Source organism: Brassica rapa, chromosome A02 (assembly GCF_000309985.2).
Source record: "Brassica rapa cultivar Chiifu-401-42 chromosome A02, CAAS_Brap_v3.01, whole genome shotgun sequence".
Lineage (NCBI taxonomy): Eukaryota > Viridiplantae > Streptophyta > Magnoliopsida > Brassicales > Brassicaceae > Brassica > Brassica rapa.
In genome coordinates, this window is record NC_024796.2 from 8569596 (window position 1) to 8591763 (window position 22168).

At 35.6% G+C, this 22168-nt stretch overlaps 4 protein-coding genes across 5 annotated transcripts; 2 read left to right on the top strand and 2 right to left on the bottom strand.

The window, feature by feature from the left end:
• Positions 1 to 1515: 1515 nt before the first annotated feature.
• LOC103852281 lies at positions 1516 to 2615 on the bottom strand. The gene is made up of 5 exons (XM_033285171.1): positions 2310 to 2615; positions 2200 to 2230; positions 2004 to 2068; positions 1819 to 1910; positions 1516 to 1621 (listed from the first exon to the last, which is right to left on the bottom strand). The coding sequence occupies exons 1-5, from the start codon at positions 2613 to 2615 to the stop codon at positions 1516 to 1518; spliced, it is 600 nt and encodes a 199-aa protein (XP_033141062.1).
• Positions 2486 to 5726, top strand: LOC103852180 (11-beta-hydroxysteroid dehydrogenase-like 6). Of its 2 annotated transcripts, XM_033285484.1 has the most exons (7): positions 2486 to 2627; positions 2697 to 3604; positions 3692 to 3884; positions 4171 to 4256; positions 4350 to 4481; positions 4581 to 4745; positions 5283 to 5726. In XM_033285484.1, the coding sequence occupies exons 2-7, from the start codon at positions 3422 to 3424 to the stop codon at positions 5463 to 5465; spliced, it is 942 nt and encodes a 313-aa protein (XP_033141375.1). In that variant the 5' UTR covers positions 2486 to 2627; positions 2697 to 3421; the 3' UTR covers positions 5466 to 5726. The 2 variants fall into 2 exon arrangements, with proteins under 2 accessions (XP_033141375.1, XP_009127343.1); XM_009129095.3 differs by lacking the exon at positions 2486 to 2627 and having other exon boundaries at positions 3091 to 3604; positions 5286 to 5726.
• A 1084-nt stretch (positions 5727 to 6810) lies between these two features.
• Positions 6811 to 13747, bottom strand: LOC103852181. Its single transcript, XM_033285486.1, has one exon. It carries the CDS (start codon positions 11789 to 11791, stop codon positions 11255 to 11257), a length of 537 nt encoding a protein of 178 aa, XP_033141377.1. The 5' UTR covers positions 11792 to 13747; the 3' UTR covers positions 6811 to 11254.
• Positions 13748 to 20134: 6387 nt separating this feature from the next.
• Positions 20135 to 21995, top strand: LOC103852182 (11-beta-hydroxysteroid dehydrogenase 1A). The gene is made up of 6 exons (XM_009129098.3): positions 20135 to 20368; positions 20506 to 20698; positions 20904 to 20989; positions 21081 to 21212; positions 21312 to 21476; positions 21570 to 21995. Exons 1-6 carry the CDS (start codon positions 20186 to 20188, stop codon positions 21858 to 21860), a joined length of 1050 nt encoding a protein of 349 aa, XP_009127346.1. The 5' UTR covers positions 20135 to 20185; the 3' UTR covers positions 21861 to 21995.
• The last annotated feature ends 173 nt before the right edge of the window (positions 21996 to 22168 follow it).

Genomic DNA, 22168 nt, shown 5'->3' on the forward strand with positions numbered 1-22168 from the left:
TCTTTCTAGAAACTTTTCAATTTTAGTAGCTTGATTTTGAATTGCATCACTACCAATTGAAGATTGATTTATGTCTAGGGTGTTTCTAGGGAAAGAAATATATTACATTAGCTTGCTTTTGATAATAAGAGTGAACTCTCTTTATATGATACTAGATCTTTTTGCCGCGCTACGCGCGGCTAGTCTATTAAACAAATTTCCAATCATTTTACTTATATGTATTTTATATTGTATAATAAAATTTTAGTTAAAATCCAGAAGAAATGGAATGCTAAATTAATTAGAAAAGATAATGATTGAAAAAATCATTGTAGTTAATGCATGTAAAATTTTCATATGTAATACTAATAATGAACAATTTTTTTACAAAATATAGTTTTTCTAATTTTTTTTTACAAAAACCCTCATTTTATTTTTGATATAAATAACTTACATAATAATTATTGTAATATTTTCATCTGTAGTTTTATATTTTCTATCTTCAAAATGTTGGTAGAAAATAATCACTCTCAAAATCTGAAAAGTTAAGTATAGACAATGAACTGACTTTTATTTAAATTTAAAATGATATTATATAAATTTAAGATTGTATATATTTTGTTGTTATCAATAATGTTTATTTATTTTATTTATTATAAACGGGAAGATATTTTATTCTCGCCATCAATGTTTTGAAAACCAAACCGAACATTGACTTGCCATTGCAGTTAGGTCAATGGTTGCACCGGTCAAACTGGGTTGTAAATTTAATTTAATCTTAAATTAAGTATATATATATATAATTATTTTTATAAGACATTTTATCATTGTTAGAAGCTAAAATGATATGCAAATAAAAAGAACACTTCAAAAATAATATAAAAATATAATGGAAACCTAATTTATTCAAATAGATATTAAAATAATATAGGTTTCTAATGAATTTTTTTTTTCTAATTTGCAATTTTAACTTGAATTTGAAAAAAATAAATCAGAGTTTAATATCAAACTGGACCAGTTCTCAAACCGAACTTGTTGGTTTTTATCACCATTCTTAATCTTATCAGCCGGTCCGGTTCTTATTACTTGATTATAAAAAAAAAGATAGTCACCGTATCAGTTGTTAGTTTGCAACTCCACTGCTTCACCACACCATTTCTCAATCACTGAAACTGATCTATATAAATCTCTATTTTATTCTTAAGAAATCATAATTAATTAAGAGAAAGAACTTATGGTGTCTCCTTCTTTTCAAATGCTGTCCACTATTATTACATTTCTGGTAAAATTAAGAGAATTTTATCTATGATGGAGATATGCTAGAAAGAAAATGACACTGTTCATCAGGCTATCATAGTAGTTTTCACTACTCTCCACAACAATAATCATAGTGGCTTTCTAAGTCATTTACAAAAAACAAATTGATACAGAAGGCAGGAGAGAACATGTATATGTACATGAATCTCTCTGTATAAGCTTTCTTTGAACTCTGTTCAAGAATATAATCAACCATTCGATTATATATACTATTCGTAGCTATGGTTCTTCTGAGAAACATTTAGAGAACCACATGTACTTCAATTTCACGATCAAAGCAAAGACTCCAAAGCACGGTACGTGCATCAACCCAACAGCAGCATACCTACAACATCAATTAAAAATTTTGTTATAATCGATATAAGTTAGGGGAGATGAGTTTGAGTAACGTTAACGTAAAGGGGCGTAGGATGATGACAAATCCAAGAAAGGGTATGGCCACCTGGACAAATAGATGCCACATTTGTTATACTTAATCTATTTACAGAATCATGTAAAGAAGGATAGAACCATGAGTGTTACCAGAAGGAGACACAAGCATGAACAATCCATTGGAGTATAACGAATACACCGGTCCATAACACAAAGTATGAAATCCTAAACAATGGGAACCACTGCGTAAACAAAGAAATCATCATCAATGTCATCAACACTATAACCATCATCATGTTATTATCTTTGAATAAGGAAAGGATACATATACTAACCAAAGAGTTCAAGAATGTTTCACCGAGGAGGAAAACAGCTTGACTGAATGCTTTATTACAATGAACTGTCGTAAAAAAATGTTTGGTTAGAGTTAAACATATCAGAGACAAATGACAAAATGTGTGTTAAAACTTACAAAATCTAGATTGAATTCTTTGGAAGTGAGAAAAGGGTAGATAATGAACCAAAACACACCATCTGTAAGCAATACAGCTCCTGCACAAGTCTACAAACCCCAAAAACACATGTTCAGAGAGACAGAGAGAAACCTAACACCGAGTAACTTAAGCACATTTGGCACTTACTTGAAAAAGAATCTGAAGAATGTAACCCAATGTAGAAGCAACTTGACGTGTAGACCTATTGTATCTCTCATGTCCGTTAGAAGCTTTAAACACATTCGGGTTTTCGGCATGAATGGGAGGTCTATACGACCCCTGCTCTTCATGAATGAGAGCGGTTTCGGCTTTTGATTTCATCGAAAGGGCAGATGAAACAATCGGAGAAGAGGCAGGGGACTTGCTGTTTGGTTTCACAGTCGCGGAGGAGGCGGCGGTCTTTTTGTTGATCTTGCGGTCGCCGGGGACGTTAGGGTTGCCTTTAGGTTCCATTGGAAGCAATATGTGAGTGAAATTTTGTGTGAGTTTTATCAATCGTACTTGAAAGAAAATCTAAGAAAAGGAGTTTTATAGGAATAGGAATGATGAGGAAGATGAAAAGAATCCATTGAATGAGATGGAAAAATGATTGATTAGGGGAGTAATGGTGAAGTAATTGGATGAAACCGATATGCAGAGACGATAATCGAAGAAGAGGAAGAGGCGACGGAAGTCAAATTCGGAGATCGAGAGAATATCAGGAGTACGCCTTACATCTTATAACAGGCCGAGATAAATTAAAGATCAGGCCCAAAAATATCAAAATTCGGAGCCCAATTGCCGAACACAACAGGTGGATTACATGACAAAATAACTACTTCCCATTGGCTAATTATAAAATCTGACGTGGACAGGTTCAGGGACTCTCATATCCCCCTTTTAATAGTGTTAGATTACAGATATATGATGAAAGTATGAGTGAATAACATCATCAATGAAAGCAAAAACACTTTGAATAGCCTCATCACCACTTTAACATTTTCTTTTACAATTTTGTTCAAGATTTTTATCAGCTTTGCTTTCGTTGTTTTTTTTTTCTTGAAGCACCCTTCTAGACTGTGAGTTTATATGTGTGAGTTTTGTTGTAACAAATTATTATGCTTCTCAAATAGGCTGCAGAAACACATGTTGGCACCTCAGCTTGTAGGTTTGCCACATTGCCACTAGAGCTTGCCTTAAAATAGACGACTAACAAAAGAAAAAACAAAGAAGGCGGAGAGAACAAAGAAAAACCAATAGTGAAGCAGAGTCCTCCATGCATGGATTCAGTCAACAGGATCATCAACTTCGTGTTTCCTCCTTTAGCCTTGTACGGACTTTTTGTCTTCTACCCAATTTACCAGAGGCTGAAGTCCGCCGTCTCCATCTGGCGGAATGTTTTATCGGAAAATGTCGCCGGAAAAGTGGTTCTAATCACCGGCGCAGCTTCTGGCATAGGCGAGGCAAGTTTAGGAACCAATATTTAATGTTTGATGATTAATCAAGGTTAAATAGATGTGGATGTGATAGTGTGTATTGTTATTGTATAGGCTTTAGCATATGAGTACGGGAAGAAAGGTGCGTACTTAGCACTTGTTGATATAAGAGACGAACCTCTCTTCCACGTGGCGGCTCTCGCTGAGCTCTATGGGTCCCCTGAAGTCATCCCCATGGTCGCCGATGTTTCTAAACTCCACGACTGCAAACGTTTTATCCAAGCCACGGTTCTTCATTTTGGCCGATGTATGTCAACAATCCTGATTATATTCTAGATGGTTTGTTTGCGTTTTACTATAAGTAATCTAGAGCTAGTACTTTTATAAATCATTTGAGTTACAATATAAACGCCAAAACCAATTAAAATAAATATACTATTTGTTTTTGACATTTTGTTTAAACTTTACATAAAAACATTTAACAAGTTGTAATTCGGAAACTTCAAAAACTATTATTCATATATACTACAAATATAAAAATCTGTAGTAAACTAGTACTGATTGTGGATTTTTATTTCTTTCTTTTTTGGCAGTGGATCATCTAGTTACAAATGCAGGAGTTGCTCCACTCTATTTGTTTGAAGACATCGACGATCTTTCCAAGGCTATGCCAGCTATGGTAAATTTACTCAGACCAAAGATCTATGTAAAGAAAATATGTCTTCTACTAATCTTTGTAATTGTTTCTTTTTCTTTTTTTTTTTCCCCACAGGACATAAACTTTTGGGGATCTGTGTATTGCACCTTCTTTGCTTCTTCGTACTTAAAGAAGTCTAGAGGAAAGATTGTGGTGATTGCTTCTGGATGTGGATACATCGCTTCACCCAGATTGAGCTTTTATTGTGTAACACTTTTCTATCCATTTGCCTTTTCGTACTTGCATGTTAACCTTTTGATCTTACACACTCATCTGATATCCTTGATATTCTCTTGATGGATTCAGGCGAGTAAAGCTGCTGTGATCGCGTTTTACGAAACTCTAAGATCTGAGTTTGGATCAAAGGTCGGGGTTACAATAGCAGCACCTGGGGTAGTTGACTCAGAAATGACCCAAGGCAAGTTCATGACAAAGAACGGACAATTCATAGTGGACAAAGAGCTCAGAGATGTAAGCATTTCTGGCTTAATTTATGATCTACTTTTATAGTTGTAATATAAAAGTCCAACTCAGTATGGAGAATAGTAGGATGAACAAAAAGGCTTTGAATGATAACCAAGAGAAAGAAAAAGAACACTGCTTTTCTTAACATTCCTTAAAAAATTTACTATTCATGAAGAATAGTTTTCTTTTTCATTCTTTCTCGTTTTTTTTAGAGAATTGTAGAACAATTTTTTTCCTTATTTTGATAAAGAATCATCATTCTTAATCATTTCCAAAAGTTTTTCATTACTCATTATTTTTCTATCAATATTTAATGTTTATACGATAGTTACCAGTTGCACCCAAAATGTACGAGAACTTATCATTCAAGGTATACCTGCAATTTTATATTTTTGTTTTTTTTAATATTTACCCAAGAGTTTTGTTCATCTACTCTTTCAAATATATATACATATTTCCTATACATGCATGAAGAATAACGAGAAAATATAAATTAAACGATGGAGTTTAGTTTCAACATTAACATTGTTATATCATATGAAGCAGGTACAAATAAGCTTATTGCCAGTGGAATCAGCAGAGAGGTGCGCTAAAGCGATACTAAGGAGCGTGTGCAGAGGAGATAGGTACTTGTTGGAACCTGCATGGATCAGTTGTGTAATACTTTGGAAAGTGTTCTGCTCAGAGGTAACAGATTCGTTGGGACGGTGGCTAGTGATGGGTTGACAATATGGAAGCTCCAGACGAGAGGAATTGTTGATCTAGCCAACAACAAATTACATTAAGGGACACTTGTTAACAGCCATGTATAATCTACCAAATATATAAAAAGTATCACCTATATGAGTAACTAGAGGGTCATATACTCATATATCATGTTCTGTATAGTTTCTTTAACCGGAAATATCCTACTCATGTATAAATATCCGGCACGAAAGATTACAGAGAATGTTTCCGGGAAGCTATGACTTTTTAATTATTATTTTTGCAACTACTACTATTTTTTATTAAATTGTATCTTTTTTTTAAACATAATATAATTTGACAGAAAAAATTAAAATAAATATTGAATATGAAATAACAAAATACTATTGGTTGGAGGTTCACCATAGGGGTGAACCCAAGAAAAACTCATAAATTTAAATTCTAACAATATATCCTTGTTATAAAGGGAAATTGCCAATTATAACCTAAACTTGATTTTAACTGCAGAATTATACCTTAAATTTAATCAAATGCAAAAATAATCTAAAAACTAATAAAATTGCAACCAGCTCTTTATGACGACCAAACAAAAACTATGTATGCATTTTTATGAATATAAACTTGTCAAGTAGTCTTATGTGGTTTTTGAAGTCCTATGTGGGAAAACTTTCCAAAAAGTCTTATGTGGTATTTCGTTAAAATATTGCACAAGAAGTCACGTAGTAAATTTTAAAAATAATTTATAAATTTATAAAAAAATATTTCTGTGAGGGAAAAATTGAAATCTTATCATTATAAACATTTCTAAAATGATGTAAATTTAGATTTACTGAAATTCAATTGTTTTCAACATAAATGAATGAATATATGTTGTAAGTCATGAATGTCTTTGGTTTAGGGTTTTGTAACATATGTTATAGTATTGTTTCTATTTTAGGGTTATATTTTAGAATCTTAATTTTTAAAAGAAAATTCAATTGGACATATATGTGTTTAGTTTTGTATATACAAACACTTTATAAGTTCATCTTATGTTTAATGAAGTGTGTTGTTAATTAATTAGTTATTTGATTTTAGGGTTTATAAGACTTTTTGGAAAGTCTTCTAGCATAAAATGCATTAGAAGACTTCTTGGACGAATTGAAGTCTTCTGGACAAAAAATATGTAACCTAATTTTATCTTTGTCTTATTATATAAGGAAAAGTTACACATTTTCTCTCTTATGGTTGTATCCCAAAAAACAATTTAATGTTTTTCTTAAACTCTCTAATCTCTTTGAACTTGAAAACACCAAATTTTATATCAATTTCTCATTTTTGTCTCATGTCTTTCTCACTTATTTATCTTTTTTTATGCAGGTTTTTAATTACATGGTTCTCATCTTCCATTCCTTTAAAGGTAGATTTATAAATTTTAGATAAGTATTTTTTGTTCGTGATTGTTTTATTTATTATTTAACCATAAAAAAATATTTTTGAAATTTTTCTCTATTTTCAAACCATTTTAACATTTTTGATATGCATGTTTTTTCAGGTTCGAAAGACTTCTCGGCACACTTCACGAGTAGACTTTTCAAGGAGACTTGTCAGACTTATAAACTGAAATTTTAACCTAATAGGATTTTTTTGTCTACTTATATAAAATTTTACACACATTCTCTCTCTCTCTCTCTCTTCTTCTCAAATGGCTGTTACAAAAATGTAATGTTTCTTACTCTGAAACCCTTCGACCTCTCTCTAATCTCTTTGAGCTTGAAAACACTAAACTTTATATTAATTTCTCTTTTTTTTTGTCTCATATTTTTCTCACTAATTTATCTTGCTTTTGTAGATTTTTCATTACATGTTCTTCTTCCATTCTTTTAAAGATAGATCTATAAATTTTGGATATGTATTTTTGTGTGTTTTATTTTATATGTTAGATTCGAAAAAATTATAGATTCAACCTAATGTGATTGTTTTTTTAATTATTTAAGCATAAAATATTATTTTTGAAGGTTTATTTGTTTTGAAGCCATTTGAACGTTTTTGGATATGTAAGTTTCTTGGCATACTTCACGAGCAGGCTTCTCAAGCAGACTTTTTAGAAGACTTCTCGGAAGACTTTTTGACTTTTTGAGAAGTCTTTTAATGCATTTTATAATAGAAGACTTAGTCTTACAAAGCAAAAATATTTAACTTAATTGGATATTTTTTGTCTTCTTATATAAAGGAAATTTACATTCTCTATTCTTCTCAAATGGGTGGAGCAAAAATGTAATGTTTCTCACTCTAAACTCTTCAACCTCTCTATAATCTCTTAAACTTGAAAACACCAAACTTATATCAGTTCTTCATCTTTTGTCTCAAGTCTTTCTCACTAATTTATCTTGTTTTTTTTCCAAGTTTTTCATTACATGGTTTTCATATTTCACTTCTTTAAAAGTATATCTATAAATTCTGGATATGTATATTTGTGTGTGCTTATATGTTAGATTCAAAAAGTTATAGATTCAACCATATGTGACTATTTTTTTAATTATTTAAGCATTAATTTTTTTTTAATTTTGAAGTTTTCACTGTTTTGAAGCCACTTAAACGTTTTGGATATACAAATATTTCAGATATCGAAGACTTATAACAGACTTCACGAGCAGACATCTCAGAGAAGTCTTCCGAACCAAAAATATTTAACTTAATTGGATTTTAGTTCTCTTTTATGGTTAGAATACTCTTGTTTTGACAGTTTATATAATATTATAAATATAAATCCACTTTATCTCTAATTATTAAAAAAAATATTTGTTTAATGCTTATTTCATTTATTCAAGTTCTTATAATCATACACTATTGTCTTCATTGTAAATCTAACAAAAATTATAGTTGTGAAAATTAAAAGAGAGGCTTATAGAATATAATAGTTGACACAAATTCAACATAAAAAACATAACAATAAGTTCATGACACAATAATATAAGTTCCAAAACAAAACAAACATAACAATAAGTTTATAACATAGTAATATAAGCAAGCTCATAATATAAGCAAGCTCAGTTGCTTTCATTTCAAACCTTATCACATTGTCCAAGACAGATGTTATGTGTATTTATGTCTCACTGACTACAAACAATGGTCACAATAATGTAAATAGAAATCAAAAGTGTGTTGTCAAAGAGAATGATGCTGCGGATTTTGGTAGTTTTGAAAATTTTCAGTACGAGACTATAAAACCATCACAATAGACTATGAAGTCATCACATAATTACTAGAAGCAATTACAGTTGTTGAAGAATGAAACCATTAATTATGGTGATATATTCAATGGCAAGAAGGAACTAATAATAAAACTACATAAGCTTTCAGAAGACCCCAATGTTAGCTTTGGCGAAAAGGCTGCTATGGTATATCGATAGGTGCATTTTACATAACTATGTAGAAGAATCCGATCCAACCTACTCTTTGGTTGAATGATTGAATTCTTTGACTTCACTCTGCTGTCCTCTCTAATTCACTAGCTCTCTTCTCTCTTGTGTTTACAGATCGCGATTCCACTCATTCACAAGAATCAAGAGACGACGAAGAAATTTCAAATAAGAACAACACACATAAGCTTTTAGAGTTTCTCTGACTTTTGGTACATCTTCTCAGGATCAGTACCTAGAATTTATTATATCTAGTGCTTACGTGAGCTCAAGATTTGCCAACAATGGCGTACGACTTTTTACAAAGAAAGAGATGACGAAGAAATGTTGTTACAATTCTGTTGTAATCATCTGCATCTCTTCCCATATTTATATCAGTTAACTTCTTGATGATGGGCTTCTCATTAATAAATTGAGGCCCATCTAACTTGTCTTGCTTTCATTTGGTCTCAAGTCACTAGGTCCATCAGCGGATATGAGCCCACTACAGTATCAGAGCACAAAGGACTGAACATCTCAGTCAGTCGCTTGCCATTCTCACACTATATAAATATATATACTTAGACCACTCATACAATGAGAGTGTTGAAACACACTTTCAACAGTTGAAATTATGGGGATGTTGAAAAAATGTGCTTGTCTACGTGGCATCACCATGTTTTGGAAAATTTCAACAACTGAATTTTTCTTTTGTGGCCCGCACTGCCAAGTGTCACTATATGGTTGGCAGGAACATTTAGAGTGTGTACACGCACGCAGTGTATCACGACTTCTTTTTTTTTTATCTGGATAAGATTTAAATTATCGGTTCTGATTGGCTGTGCAGATTTTTTTTTTTATCTTCATCCAATAATTCGAACGTAATTTTTATGTAATAAAACTTAAAAAAAATTATATCAAAATTCTAGATTTTTTTCTCTATAAATAGAGACCACTATCATATCATTTGGACACATAAAAAACATCATTTTTATTATAATCAAGTATTTTAGTATTTAAAAAAATAATAATTGTAAGTTGTCAAAAAAAACTTTTTAATTGTAATTGTTTTATTAATATTAATTTTGGTATTATTTAAAAAGTAAGCTAAGCATAATAATTCTAAATAAATATTATTAAAGGTTATGTTATTTTAGTTTTAAGTTAAGTATTAATATAAATATAATTATTATGTTGTGAAAAACAAAAATATGAATTGAAAGTTGTGGGGTAAGGTGTTGAACTTATTAAAATAAACCATTGTAGATATTTAAAATGAAATGTGTGTTAAATAAATTAGGTGAAATAGAAAGAAAATGATGTAGAATGTTAAATAGAAGAAAATGACAGTGTTGAAAGTGAAGAGGGTGTTGATAGGTCCGTCTCAAAGTTTTAGGAAGCCCAATGCATGAATAGTACAAAATTTATTTTAAAAAGGGCCCTAAAATTTGAAAAACAGGCCAGGCCCTAAACTATAACTAAAATTGTCTAAAAAATTTTAGGCCCTGAGTAAAAGCACATTCGGCACACCCATAGGAAACGGATTTGTGTGTTGAAACCGTTGTACATTGTCTTATTAAATAAAAGAGTTCTTACTAAAAAAATTACAATCTATTGAAACGTAGTTGAGCTGTATGCCTGTATCCGAGCTCAATCAACTGACTCGGTGATTTAAAGCTATTCTTGTTTGTTTTTGGTTTAAATTAAAACATATTACTCACCACTCACGTTAACTTATTAACATAAATGTTACTAACTCCTTTTTGGACCACCCAGAAGCTATTTTAATTACTTACGGTCACGGTGACAGAACCGAGAGAAAAAAAGAATGCAAGCCCCGGAGTCAAACTTGTGTGCACGGAGTATAGTAAAATTCGTCTCTAAAACGTATTATATGTGTTAAGTTAGATGGACTTCCAACGTAAAACCAATTGGTGTTAAGTGGAGTGACCCATCCATCTTATATATTGCTAAGGATCCTTTCCAATATCCAATGTGAGACATTTATTCCTAATACGCCCCCTCGAGATGATGGCTCGTTGAGCGTCAATCTCGGAATGTTCGGACAAGGATCGATGAGCCGACTTTGGGCTGGATCGATAATGGATCGGATTTGGACTACATGGATCGGGCTCTGATACCATGTTAAGCTAGATGGACTTTCAACATAAAACCAATTGGTGCTAAGTGAAGTGGTCCATCCATCTTATATATTGTTAAAGATCCCTTCCAATATCCGATGTGGGACATTAATCCCTAATAATATGCACATAAAATTTAAACTGAATTTTATACTTTATGATTAAATGAAAATACACGTTGATGAGGTTGCATTCTGGAGAGAATGCTTATTTCGTTTTTTAAGATATGATGAATATTAGTTTCGTGATAACAATACTTTATATGCACACAGGTTTGGCCATGTAATTATTATGACATACGGCTATGGTCTATGTGGCTATGTAAAATCCCAGTTTCAAGCCTCCTCCGTCTGTTCACACGAGCGATCAGATCATCAGCTCTCTGGTGTAGTGAATCCATCTGCATCGGACTAAGCTTACGCCTTTTACCATCTTCGTGTCTCGGTCTATCCATATTCTCTTTTGTTAGCTGTTGACATCCGATTCCCATCTTCATGTTTGCACAAGACCACAAGTCACAAGAATTGTTTCTCACAGTTATGCACTCTTTGCGTAACTCGCTAGTTGGAAGAACAGATGTTGATCTAGAAAACATTGATTCTCTAATGAGGATGATTACGATGATATTTGTGAGAAGGAATAAGACCTTGGGGGATGACATGTAAGTAATCACTCTAGAGATAGTTGATATGAAAAATCTGGGAGAAACTTGAAGCCAAAACGGGCTAACAAAAACTATAACACCAACAACAACTACAATAAACGGCACGAATAGGCGGTCGAGCAACTTAAGAGATGACTTCTTGTTATATTGGGACTCTTGCATGGCAAATACCGGTTCAAGGTATGCCTTAAGTAAAAAAGGTTTAGTTAAAATAAGATGGGAATATTGAAGAAGCAGCTAGAGGAAACTTAGAGCTAAAGGGTGAGAGTCTGGCTGAACTTGAAATGACTCGATTACTTTCGGACGATATTTATAGTGCGTGCTTGCATGCTATGCAGTTTGAGATTTTATATAGTTTAAGGGTTCTTACTCGTTAAGATTAAACTAATCACATGCTTCAGACATATATTTTACTTAATTAGTTTAGCTTTTTACGTAACCATGTGGGTATGAGAGAACTTTCGAATTATTAACTGCTTTATCCACTATTTTAAGTGTTTGTTATATTTCACAAACTTTGTTTTTCTAATGCATAATTAATTGGATATATAGGTTAGAAAGAACCAAACCTAAAAGTTTAACAGCACGTTGAGAACCAATTCTCAAAATGTTCTACTTTTTCTGCGCACACGTCGAAAGTAAACGTGCCATGTCTTTTTCTCCCAACTATCACGCGAAAATATATATTAATACAAGTGGAATCATAAGTCTATTAGAGTATAAAACAAGAAATTACCGTCTTTTCTATGAAACTTCTTTCATGATAGGAACTCGAATAAATTTACTAACTCATTAACGATTTTCCCGTGGCATCTACAGCATGTCTATTTTTTTAAAACAATAACCAGTATTATCTCAATGGAAACAAGGGTTCATAAATTTTCTCTAGGTTAGAGAATACAGTCTTCTCCCTACACTTAAAAATCTCTGAAAAGTCAACTGTAAAACTGAATAAACGAAAGAGTAAGCGTTTGTGGGTATATATAAGGAAATCTCATATATAAGCATCCAGATCCAATAGACACTAGAAGAAATATCAGCATTAATAACACAATGAAAACACTACCATGGGGCTTTTGTAGTATTTCCATAAACGGTATGTCAGCCGCATACATAATAGACCACTACTTTTTATATACTATGATAAGTAGACGTATTGTAGCGTTAATTGTCATCTATAGGTTAGACTTTTAAAACATATGATTGGTGCTGTATAATATTTTATAAAGTCATAGATACACTCCTAGAATTTTTTAATTTTTTTATTAATTAATCACAAATATTAATAAAAATAGAAACTACAATATTTTTAGCAAATAAAATTGATTTATTATTACCATTGGTTTATAAATTAAATATTATTTACAAATAATAATCTGTTTACATTAATTCATTAGATGAGTAATGATACAAAGAGATTACAAGTTTTGGATGAATCAAAATCTAGTAATCTAGGGAGCTTATCAAAGTAGCAAATGAAGGTTTAATCTGTTTCACTTGGAACATGATTAAAGCTTGGCATTGTACTACTTAAGAACAACACTATTGTCTCATGAGATCGCGACTTGAAACTTAGATGTTGGAACCTGCACCGAAGAGATATTTGGAGTTAACAACCAGAAAACAGTCTGAGGCACCACAGACCATCCCAAAGAATTCCTATAGGAGGACATGCAAAGCATGGATGACTAAGCTCTGGTTTGGCCACCGCACATTGAAGTTCACTAGATGCTACACTAACTCTGTAAATGCGACAGATCAAACTCTCTGAGAATCCAAACCAACACAGAGAATCCAGCCGATGAAACACTGGTGAGATACTGGCAGACGAAAACAGAGGACATAACGGCTCGACACTGACCCCATCACACGAACAGAGGACGAAAGATGCCGGCAACTCGGCATCAAAAAGGTAGGAAGCTTAGGACGATTTCCTTCTGAAACATTGAGCAGAGAGGATGAGGACCTCCCATCAACAGGCGGAGAAGGCTCAGAAACCGTCGCAAAGCAGAGACAAATTGGAACAACGGCAGAAACCCAAATCTATCTCGACCCATCTAACAGTCTGAGTCCCAGGATGCCATGGTGGATGCTTCGAAGATAGAAACTGTGGAGAAGTCCCTGTATTACGGAAATATATCATTAGAGATAATGATTGTATTTCCTAGATATATATTGTTTTGTGATATCTCTTCCATTGTGATAAGGATGAAGATATCTCGGTTGTTAAGGCTTAAGATACGTCTAGCCGACTTCATATGTTATATATATACAGTTTGACATTGAACGTTAATAAACAAGTTAGTTTGGTATCCAATTCTACATGGTATCAGAGCTAAGATCAGCTTAAAAATCTTTCTTAAAATTTCTGTTCGTACCCGTGTTCATTGTTTGAGCACAAACGTGAGTAGTGATGTCTGGAGATGATTCAAAGAGTGCTGAAGAAGCGACAGATGCGTTGGTGGTGAAGTCTGGTGAAGTCAAGGAGATTGTGTCCTCCTCGCCGTACACTCTTTATGGTTCTGATAATCCAGGAGCCTTGATTACTCCGGTTATGTTGACAGGAGATAATTACAATCTCTGGGCAAACGAGATGCTCAATGCTCTCCAAGCCAAGAGAAAAATAGGGTTTATCAACGGCACTGTGAAGTTACCGCCGGTTGATAGCAAAAATTATGATAGTTGGGTTGCAGTGAACTCAATGGTCATTGGTTGGATACGTGCCTCCATCGACCCTAAGGTGAAGTCATCCGTGACGTTTGTCTCCGATGCAAGTCAGTTGTGGGCAGGGTTGAAACAGAGGTTCTCTGTCGGGAACAAAGTGCGCATCCACCAGTTGAAAGCTCAGTTGGCGCAATGCCGACAGGAAGGACAGACCGTTCTTGAGTATTATGGACGGCTAAGTGTTTTGTGGGAAGAACTCTCGGTGTATAGACCTCTTCCAGTGTGCTCGTGTGGGGCTGCTGGTGAATTGACCAAAGAACGTGATGATGATAAAGTGCATCAATTCATCATGGGACTTGATGATTCCCGATTCGGGTCTTTGTGTACTACTCTGATTGGGTTGGATCCGTTGCCTTCTATAGGAGAAGTTTACTCGAAGGTCGTTAGGGAGGAACAGAGGTTGGGAGTGTCTCGTGATCGTGAAGTGGCGAAACAAGACGCTGTTGGCTTCTTAACCCGACAAACGGACGTGTCTTCACATGGTGACAACCAGAGTGCCTCGAAGTCTGACTCGTCGATACTTCGTAACAGAGATCGTACGGTGCCGTGCGCTCACTGTGGCAGGACCGGTCATGAAAAGAAGGACTGCTGGGAGTTGGTGGGTTTTCCTGAGTGGTGGAATGAACGTACTGATCGTGCTTCAGCTGGTCGTGGTCGAGGTCGTGGAAACCGTGGAGGTCGTGGCAGAGGGCAAGTGAATGCAGCACATGCTACCAGCTCCAACGCTTCGTCGTTTCCTGATTTCACTCATGATCAGTGGAAAATATTGTCTCAGATGATTCATGAAAAGGCAGGAGCAGACAAACTTTCTGGTAAGACAAAATTTGGTAATGTCATATTAGACACAGGTGCTTCGCATCACATGACTGGGAAGCTGTCTCTCTTACATGATGTAGTCTCAATACCTCCGTGTTCGATTGGTTTTGCGGATGGTAGTAAGACGTTTGCGTTGAGTATGGGAAAGTTTTCCATATCTGACAAAATCTCGCTCCATAATGTTCTTTACGTACCATCGCTCAATTGCACTTTGATCTCAGTTTCCAAAGTTCTCAAACAGACGGGTTGCTTTGCAATGTTTACTGATGCAGTTTGTGTTTTACAGGACCGTTTCTCGAGGACTCTGATTGGAACCGGTGAGGAGCGTGATGGGGTCTATTACTTAACGGATGTGGCTACAGCAAAGATTCATTCAGTTGACGTTTCTTCGGATCAGACACTGTGGCATCAGCGTTTAGGGCATCCTAGTTTTTCAGTTCTTTCGGCTTTACCTGTTTTTTCATCTTCTACTGTTGGTTCTCACACCTGTGATGTATGCTTTCGAGCTAAACAAACTCGAGCAGTTTTTCCCGAAAGTATTAATAAATCAGAGGACTGTTTTTCACTAATTCACGTTGACGTATGGGGTCCATACCGTGTTCCATCTTCCTGTGGTGCAATATATTTTTTAACAATTGTTGATGATTTTTCTCGGGCAGTTTGGACGTATCTCCTTCTAGAAAAATCAGAAGTTCGAAGTGTGTTGCTGAATTTTCTGGCTTATACGGAGAAGCAGTTTGGCAAATCAGTGAAGACAGTTCGCAGTGACAATGGGACCGAGTTTATGTGTCTCTCAACCTACTTTCGCGAGCATGGTATAGTCCATCAAACATCGTGCGTAGCAACACCTCAGCAGAATGGACGAGTAGAGCGCAAACACAGACACATTTTAAACGTGTCTAGAGCTTTACTTTTTCAGGCCGGTTTGCCTGTCAGTTTCTGGGGAGAGGCGATCTTGACTGCTGCCTATCTTATTAACCGGACGCCAAGCTCAATTCACAAAGGAAAATCTCCGTATGAATTACTTCATGGATGCAAACCAAACTATGCTCAGTTACGAGTTTTTGGTTCTGCTTGCTATGTTCACAGGATGATCAGGAGCAAAGACAAGTTTGCTGAACGAAGTCGTTTGTGTGTCTTTTTGGGATATCCGTTCGGAAAGAAGGGGTACAAAGTTTTTGATCTCGAACGAAAGGAGTTTCTTGTCTCGCGAGATGTTGTATTCAGAGAAGATGTCTTCCCTTACAAGTCTGGTGATGTTCCCTCCCGTACGCTAGGTCTTGGGGTTGATAGTTGTGATGAAGACTGGCAGTTTGTTGTGACATCGGAGGACAGGGGGAGTTCTTCAGTTGATGTTTCTTCGGAGCCAGCGGCAACTGATGCGCCTGGCTTGCCAGAGGATTCCACCCAAGTTGCCTCTGCAGAGCCAGTGGCTGAGGAAGTTGTTGGGGGCTTGGAAAGTGCAGAGAGTCCGGTTGTTGTCACAGAGAATGTTGAGAATGTTCAGACAGAACAACCGGATCAGACTGACGCAGCAGTCGTGTCTGATGAGAATGTTGAGAATCCTCCAGCTAAGGTACCTGAAGAACTCGGTCGTGGTCACCGAAAACAGGTTCCATCTGTTCGTCTGAAAGATTATGTCGCTTACAACAGCGAAGTCGTGTTACCCGTGTTAAGTACCCCTCACGCTCCTCTTCCCTTTTCAAGCGAGTCTTCGGTTCCGGTTCAAGGTAATTCACTGTATCCCTTGACTAATTTTGTCTCTGATGCTAACTTCTCACCTCAGCATCGCGTGTTCCTAGCTAATATCACTGCAGATTTCGAACCTCGTCACTTTAAGGAGGCAGCAGGTGTGAAAATATGGGACGATTCCATGGTTGTTGAGATTGTTGCGCTAGAGAAACAACACACGTGGGACATCTGTGATCTTCCTGCGGGTAAAACTGCCATTGACAGCCAGTGGGTCTACAAGAACAAGTATAATGCGGACGGCACTATAGAAATGCGCAAGTCCCGGGTAGTGGTGTGTGGGAACAAGCAGGTTGCTGGGGTTGACTATAACGAAACCTTTGCGCCGGTGGTGCGGATGGCAACAGTTCGAACACTTCTTCGTATAGTTGCAGCAAATAAATGGGAAGTTTATCAGATGGATGTTAACAACGCCTTTCTTCATGGTGATCTTGAAGAAGAGGTATACATGAAACTTCCTCCAGGTTTTCGTCACTCTCATCCCAACAAAGTGTGTCGCCTTCGTAAATCACTCTATGGTCTTAAGCAGGCCCCTCGGTGTTGGTTTAAGAAACTGTCTGATGCATTGTTGAGGTTTGGTTTTGTACAAGCTTACGATGATTACTCCCTGTTTTCGTACAACAAAAAGGGTGTTGAACTTCATGTTTTGATTTATGTGGATGACCTGGTCATTACGGGCAACAACTCCCACATGATCAAGAAGTTTAAGGAGTATCTCAGTAAATGTTTCTCTATGAAGGATCTTGGTAAACTTAAGTATTTTTTGGGAATTGAAGTCAGTAGAGGGCCTGAGGGTATATTCTTGTCACAGCGAAAGTACGCTCTCGATATTGTCTCAGATACAGGTAACCTCGGATCGCGACCTGCTCCAACTCCACTCGAGCAGAATCATCAACTTGGGCGCGATAAGAGTCCTCTACTCACTGATCCTACACCTTACTGTAGGCTCTTGGGTCGGTTGATATATCTTTCTCACACACGACCTGAGCTGAGCTATTCTATACACATTTTGGCACAGTTCATGCAGACTCCGAGGGAAGCTCACTTAGAGGCTGCTACGCGGGTGGTACGTTTCCTCAAGGGAACTCTTGGTCAAGGAGTAATGTTGAGTTCCTCACCTGATTTGTCGTTAACCATTTTCTGCGACGCCGACTGGTCCGGGTGTCCTCTCTCGCGTCGCTCTCTTACTGCGTTCGTTGTTATGCTTGGAAACTCTCCGGTTGATTGGCAAACAAAGAAGCAAGATGTTGTGTCTCACTCTTCCGCTGAAGCCGAGTATCGTGCGATGGCAGGTGCTCTTCGTGAAGTGTTGTGGCTACGTAAGCTGTTGAAGGGATTGGGTATCGAACAACCGCCCACTCGTTTTTATTGTGATAGCAAAGCTGCTATACATATTGCTTCAAATCCTGTTTTCCATGAGCGTACCAAGCACATTGAGAACGATTGTCATGCAGTTCGTGACGCAGTTAAGGCTCGTTTCATTACTCTCTATCACATTCGTACTCATGATCAGGTAGCTGACATTTTGACCAAGGCTCTTGGGCGAGCTCAGTTCAATACTTTGTTGTCCAAGTTGGGCGTTCGTAATCCTCACGCTCCAACGTGAGGGGGAGTATTACGGAAATATATCATTAGAGATAATGATTGTATTTCCTAGATATATATTGTTTTGTGATATCTCTTCCATTGTGATAAGGATGAAGATATCTCGGTTGTTAAGGCTTAAGATACGTCTAGCCGACTTCATATGTTGTATATATACAGTTTGACATTGAACGTTAATAAACAAGTTAGTTTGGTATCCAATTCTACACCCTGGCGAAACCCTCAGACATTCTGACTCAAAAATCAAATCGAGGAAGTTCGAGCAAAGCAACTGATGAAAGAGCTCGAACCCTATGAAGGGAATCTGATCCAGATACACCCTAAAGTCAAACTTTAGATCTACTTTTGAAGCGGCGCTTCCTATTCTGATCTGACCAGCGACCGCCCCATCACTCCAAAAAAGCTGGGTACACATCTTGAATCCAGTTTGGTTCACTGGATCCGGCTGCAATCTGGTCAAAAACTGGAGATGATAAAATAAGGAGAAACATGCGAAGAGAAACTTTATCAAACTATATATTTTAACACGATAAAATATGTTTAATTGTTTATAATTAAATTTTTATTATTTTTTAAATAATCTAAAGACTTTTTTTAAATTACTTATATCGTCCCTTCTATAATCTACTCCCTCTATTTTAAAATACATGAAGTTTTAAGGTTGTGCACAACTATTAAAATTTTTTTTTTTATCTTAAAAATATTATTAAAATATAATATAAAAATTATTCAACCAATTACAAAAGAGACTACAAAATATCATTGGCTACACAGTTTTTGATAAAGCTAAAAAACACATTGATATATCAAAACATCATCTATTTTGAAACATCAAAAACTTCCTAAAACATCATCCATTTAGAAACGAAAGAAATATATACTAATACACATGCGTTCTATAAAATGTTAAACGGTAAATCCAACAATATTTTTTCAAAAACTATTATTTTTGTTGTCCTTATCTATCATCATCTTAATTTTTAAAGGTATATAGAAAATATGTCAAATCAATCATAATTTTTTTTTGAACATTACAATCATAACCTTTTATGATTGATTTGACATAGTTATATACCTTTTCAAAATCAAGAAATGATAGAGCAAAGACAACGAAAATAACAGTTTTAGATCAGCCACTAGATAACGTATTATCGTAATAATTTATATGATTAAATCTTTTGTTTATTATATGATTATTGTATCTTACGCATAAATTTAGCTTTGTATTTCTCATCATATGAATTTCATATATAACAGAATTTATCAGTACGAGTTTACGCAGAATTTTATATGTTTTCAATTCATATTTAATCCGCCCACAGAACATCTAGTAGATTATTTTGTATTACGCAAAACGCCGACAATATAACTAGGTGGAATGAAGATTGATCTTATCCACTTGAGATATAAGGAAAAAAAGAAAACCGCAAGTACACAAAGTGATCGACGTGCGTTTTCGACATCTTCAGACAACGTGTCGTGTCATTGCCATGCAATGATGCCACTCTGTACTCCTGATCCTCGTGTCTTCACAATTTGTCTCATCACCGTTTAGCTCGAAATCCAATTTTAAATTCTCTTAGTTGTATTTATATATAACGCAGAAGCAAATGATCGAGGAGAGTACGTATCCCGTTAATGTGTATTGTGTTTTGATCGAAGATGGAATTGATAAACGATTTCCTCAATCTAACTGCACCTTTCTTTACTTTCTTTGGTCTTTGCTTCTTCTTGCCCCCTTTTTATTTCTTCAAGTTCGTGCAGTCTATCTTCTCGACAATTTTCTCTGAAAACGTATATGGGAAAGTGGTTCTCATCACTGGTGCTTCCTCCGGGATCGGCGAGGTTCGGTTATAATGCATTTATTCTAAAATTTTAGATCTAAGAAAGGAATATTATTTGTCTATTCATTTGAGTGTATCTATATTTTATTTTTGTAACACGAGTGTATATAACTATATATTATTTATTATTATCATCAGCAATTGGCATATGAGTACGCAAGTAAAGGTGCATGTTTGGCTCTGACTGCCCGAAGGAAGAACCGTCTAGAGGAAGTGGCAGAGATTGCTCGTGAAGTTGGATCCCCTAATGTTGTCACAGTTCACGCTGATGTTTCCAAACCTGATGATTGTAGACGAATCGTCGATGAGACCATCTCCCATTTTGGCAGATGTAAGTCAGCAAAACCACACCAGGCTGACTAGTTCCTTCGTGGCAAAACCATCTCTTTTAGTTACCATTCACAAGTTTTAGGTCCACCACTTTGCTAGAAAATCAGAAAAAAATGAAATATTTTTTTCCAGACTTATTTATCTCAAGAATATATCAGTAAATCTGTTTTTGTTTCATTTGTTATTGATTTTATTTGAACTTGCAGTGGATCATCTTGTAAACAATGCTGGAATAATGCAAATTTCAATGTTCGAAAACATTGAAGAAATAACTAGGACAAGAGCAGTTATGGTAATGTTACACTTATCGTGATAAATAGGATCCAATCTTTCTAACTATTATTTTTAATTAGAATACAGACTAAATCTTATTTTTGTACCAGGATACTAACTTTTGGGGAGCGGTTTATACAACTCGTGCTGCGCTTCCGTACCTTCGACAAAGCAATGGTAAGATTGTGGCTATGTCGTCCTCTGCGGCATGGCTAACCGCCCCAAGGATGAGCTTTTATAATGTAAGTCACTATATAAACACATCTCTCATGATTAGTAAAGCAGCTTTACTGGACGTAAGGTTTAATTGTGAGGAATTGTTACGTGATTATGTTGACTAGGCTAGCAAAGCAGCTTTGTTGAACTTCTTCGAGACGTTGAGGATTGAGCTTGGTAGCGATGTACACATTACAATCGTCACACCTGGTTATATTGAATCTGAACTCACACAAGGCAAGTACGTCTCTGGTGAAGGCGAGCTAGTAGTCAACCAAGACATTAGAGATGTAAGTCAAAGGCTAACTCCTTAATCTACATGTACATTGATGAATAATTATGACTTGTGTCGTTGTTGATAGAATGTTCATTTGCAAAATTAGGTTCAAATTGGAGCATTTCCGGTAACGTCAGTATCAGGTTGTGCCAAGGGGATAGTGAAAGGTGTGTGTAGGAAAGAGAGATACGTGACCGAACCATCGTGGTTTAAGGTGACGTACCTTTGGAAAGTGTTTTGTCCGGAACTGATCGAGTGGGGTTGCAGATTGATGTTCTTGTCCGGACATGGTACGCCGGAGGAAAATGCACTCAACAAGAAGATCCTGGACATACCTGGTGTACGTAGTGCTCTATACCCTGAACCTATCAGAACGCCAGAAATCAAGTCGGAGTAGAGTGAGGTTGATACTTAATAAGTGTCTCATAAAGTGGAGCCATGTTTTGTAAATGGACTTTCTATTATGCACATGTTACTATGATGTATCTGTTTGTTTATGTGTATAAGAATAAGTGAACTTTGGAGCTCCAAACACGAATACAGACTGGAGAGTATCCAACCAAACTCAACTAGCAATTTTCCAACCAAGAGCCAGAGTGGAGAAATCACTTTTGATTAGGTTACGTATCTCTTAAAAACGAAATTACTACACAGAAGAAGTCTATATGATTGTTTGCTCAATCCTACTATATTTTAGATTCTTAT

Excerpts from the sequence above, each read along its gene's own strand:
- LOC103852281 (XM_033285171.1), bottom strand. The coding sequence starts at position 2,615 with ATGGAACCTAAAGGCAACCCTAACGTCCCCGGCGACCGCAAGATCAAC. Across the intron at positions 2,069-2,199 it reads AGCTGTATTGCTTACAGATG|TTCATTGTAATAAAGCATTC; the intron begins GTGTGTTTTGGT and ends TTTTTACGACAG. Across the intron at positions 1,622-1,818 it reads CATGCTTGTGTCTCCTTCTG|GTATGCTGCTGTTGGGTTGA; the intron begins GTAACACTCATG and ends TTGATGTTGTAG.
- LOC103852180 (XM_033285484.1), top strand. The coding sequence starts at position 3,422 with ATGGATTCAGTCAACAGGATCATCAACTTCGTGTTTCCTCCTTTAGCC. Across the intron at positions 4,257-4,349 it reads CCAAGGCTATGCCAGCTATG|GACATAAACTTTTGGGGATC; the intron begins GTAAATTTACTC and ends TTTTCCCCACAG. Across the intron at positions 4,746-5,282 it reads TGGACAAAGAGCTCAGAGAT|CAGGTACAAATAAGCTTATT; the intron begins GTAAGCATTTCT and ends TATCATATGAAG.
- LOC103852181 (XM_033285486.1), bottom strand. The coding sequence starts at position 11,791 with ATGCAAGAGTCCCAATATAACAAGAAGTCATCTCTTAAGTTGCTCGAC.
- LOC103852182 (XM_009129098.3), top strand. The coding sequence starts at position 20,186 with ATGGAATTGATAAACGATTTCCTCAATCTAACTGCACCTTTCTTTACT. Across the intron at positions 20,699-20,903 it reads CATCTCCCATTTTGGCAGAT|TGGATCATCTTGTAAACAAT; the intron begins GTAAGTCAGCAA and ends TTGAACTTGCAG. Across the intron at positions 21,477-21,569 it reads TCAACCAAGACATTAGAGAT|GTTCAAATTGGAGCATTTCC; the intron begins GTAAGTCAAAGG and ends TTGCAAAATTAG.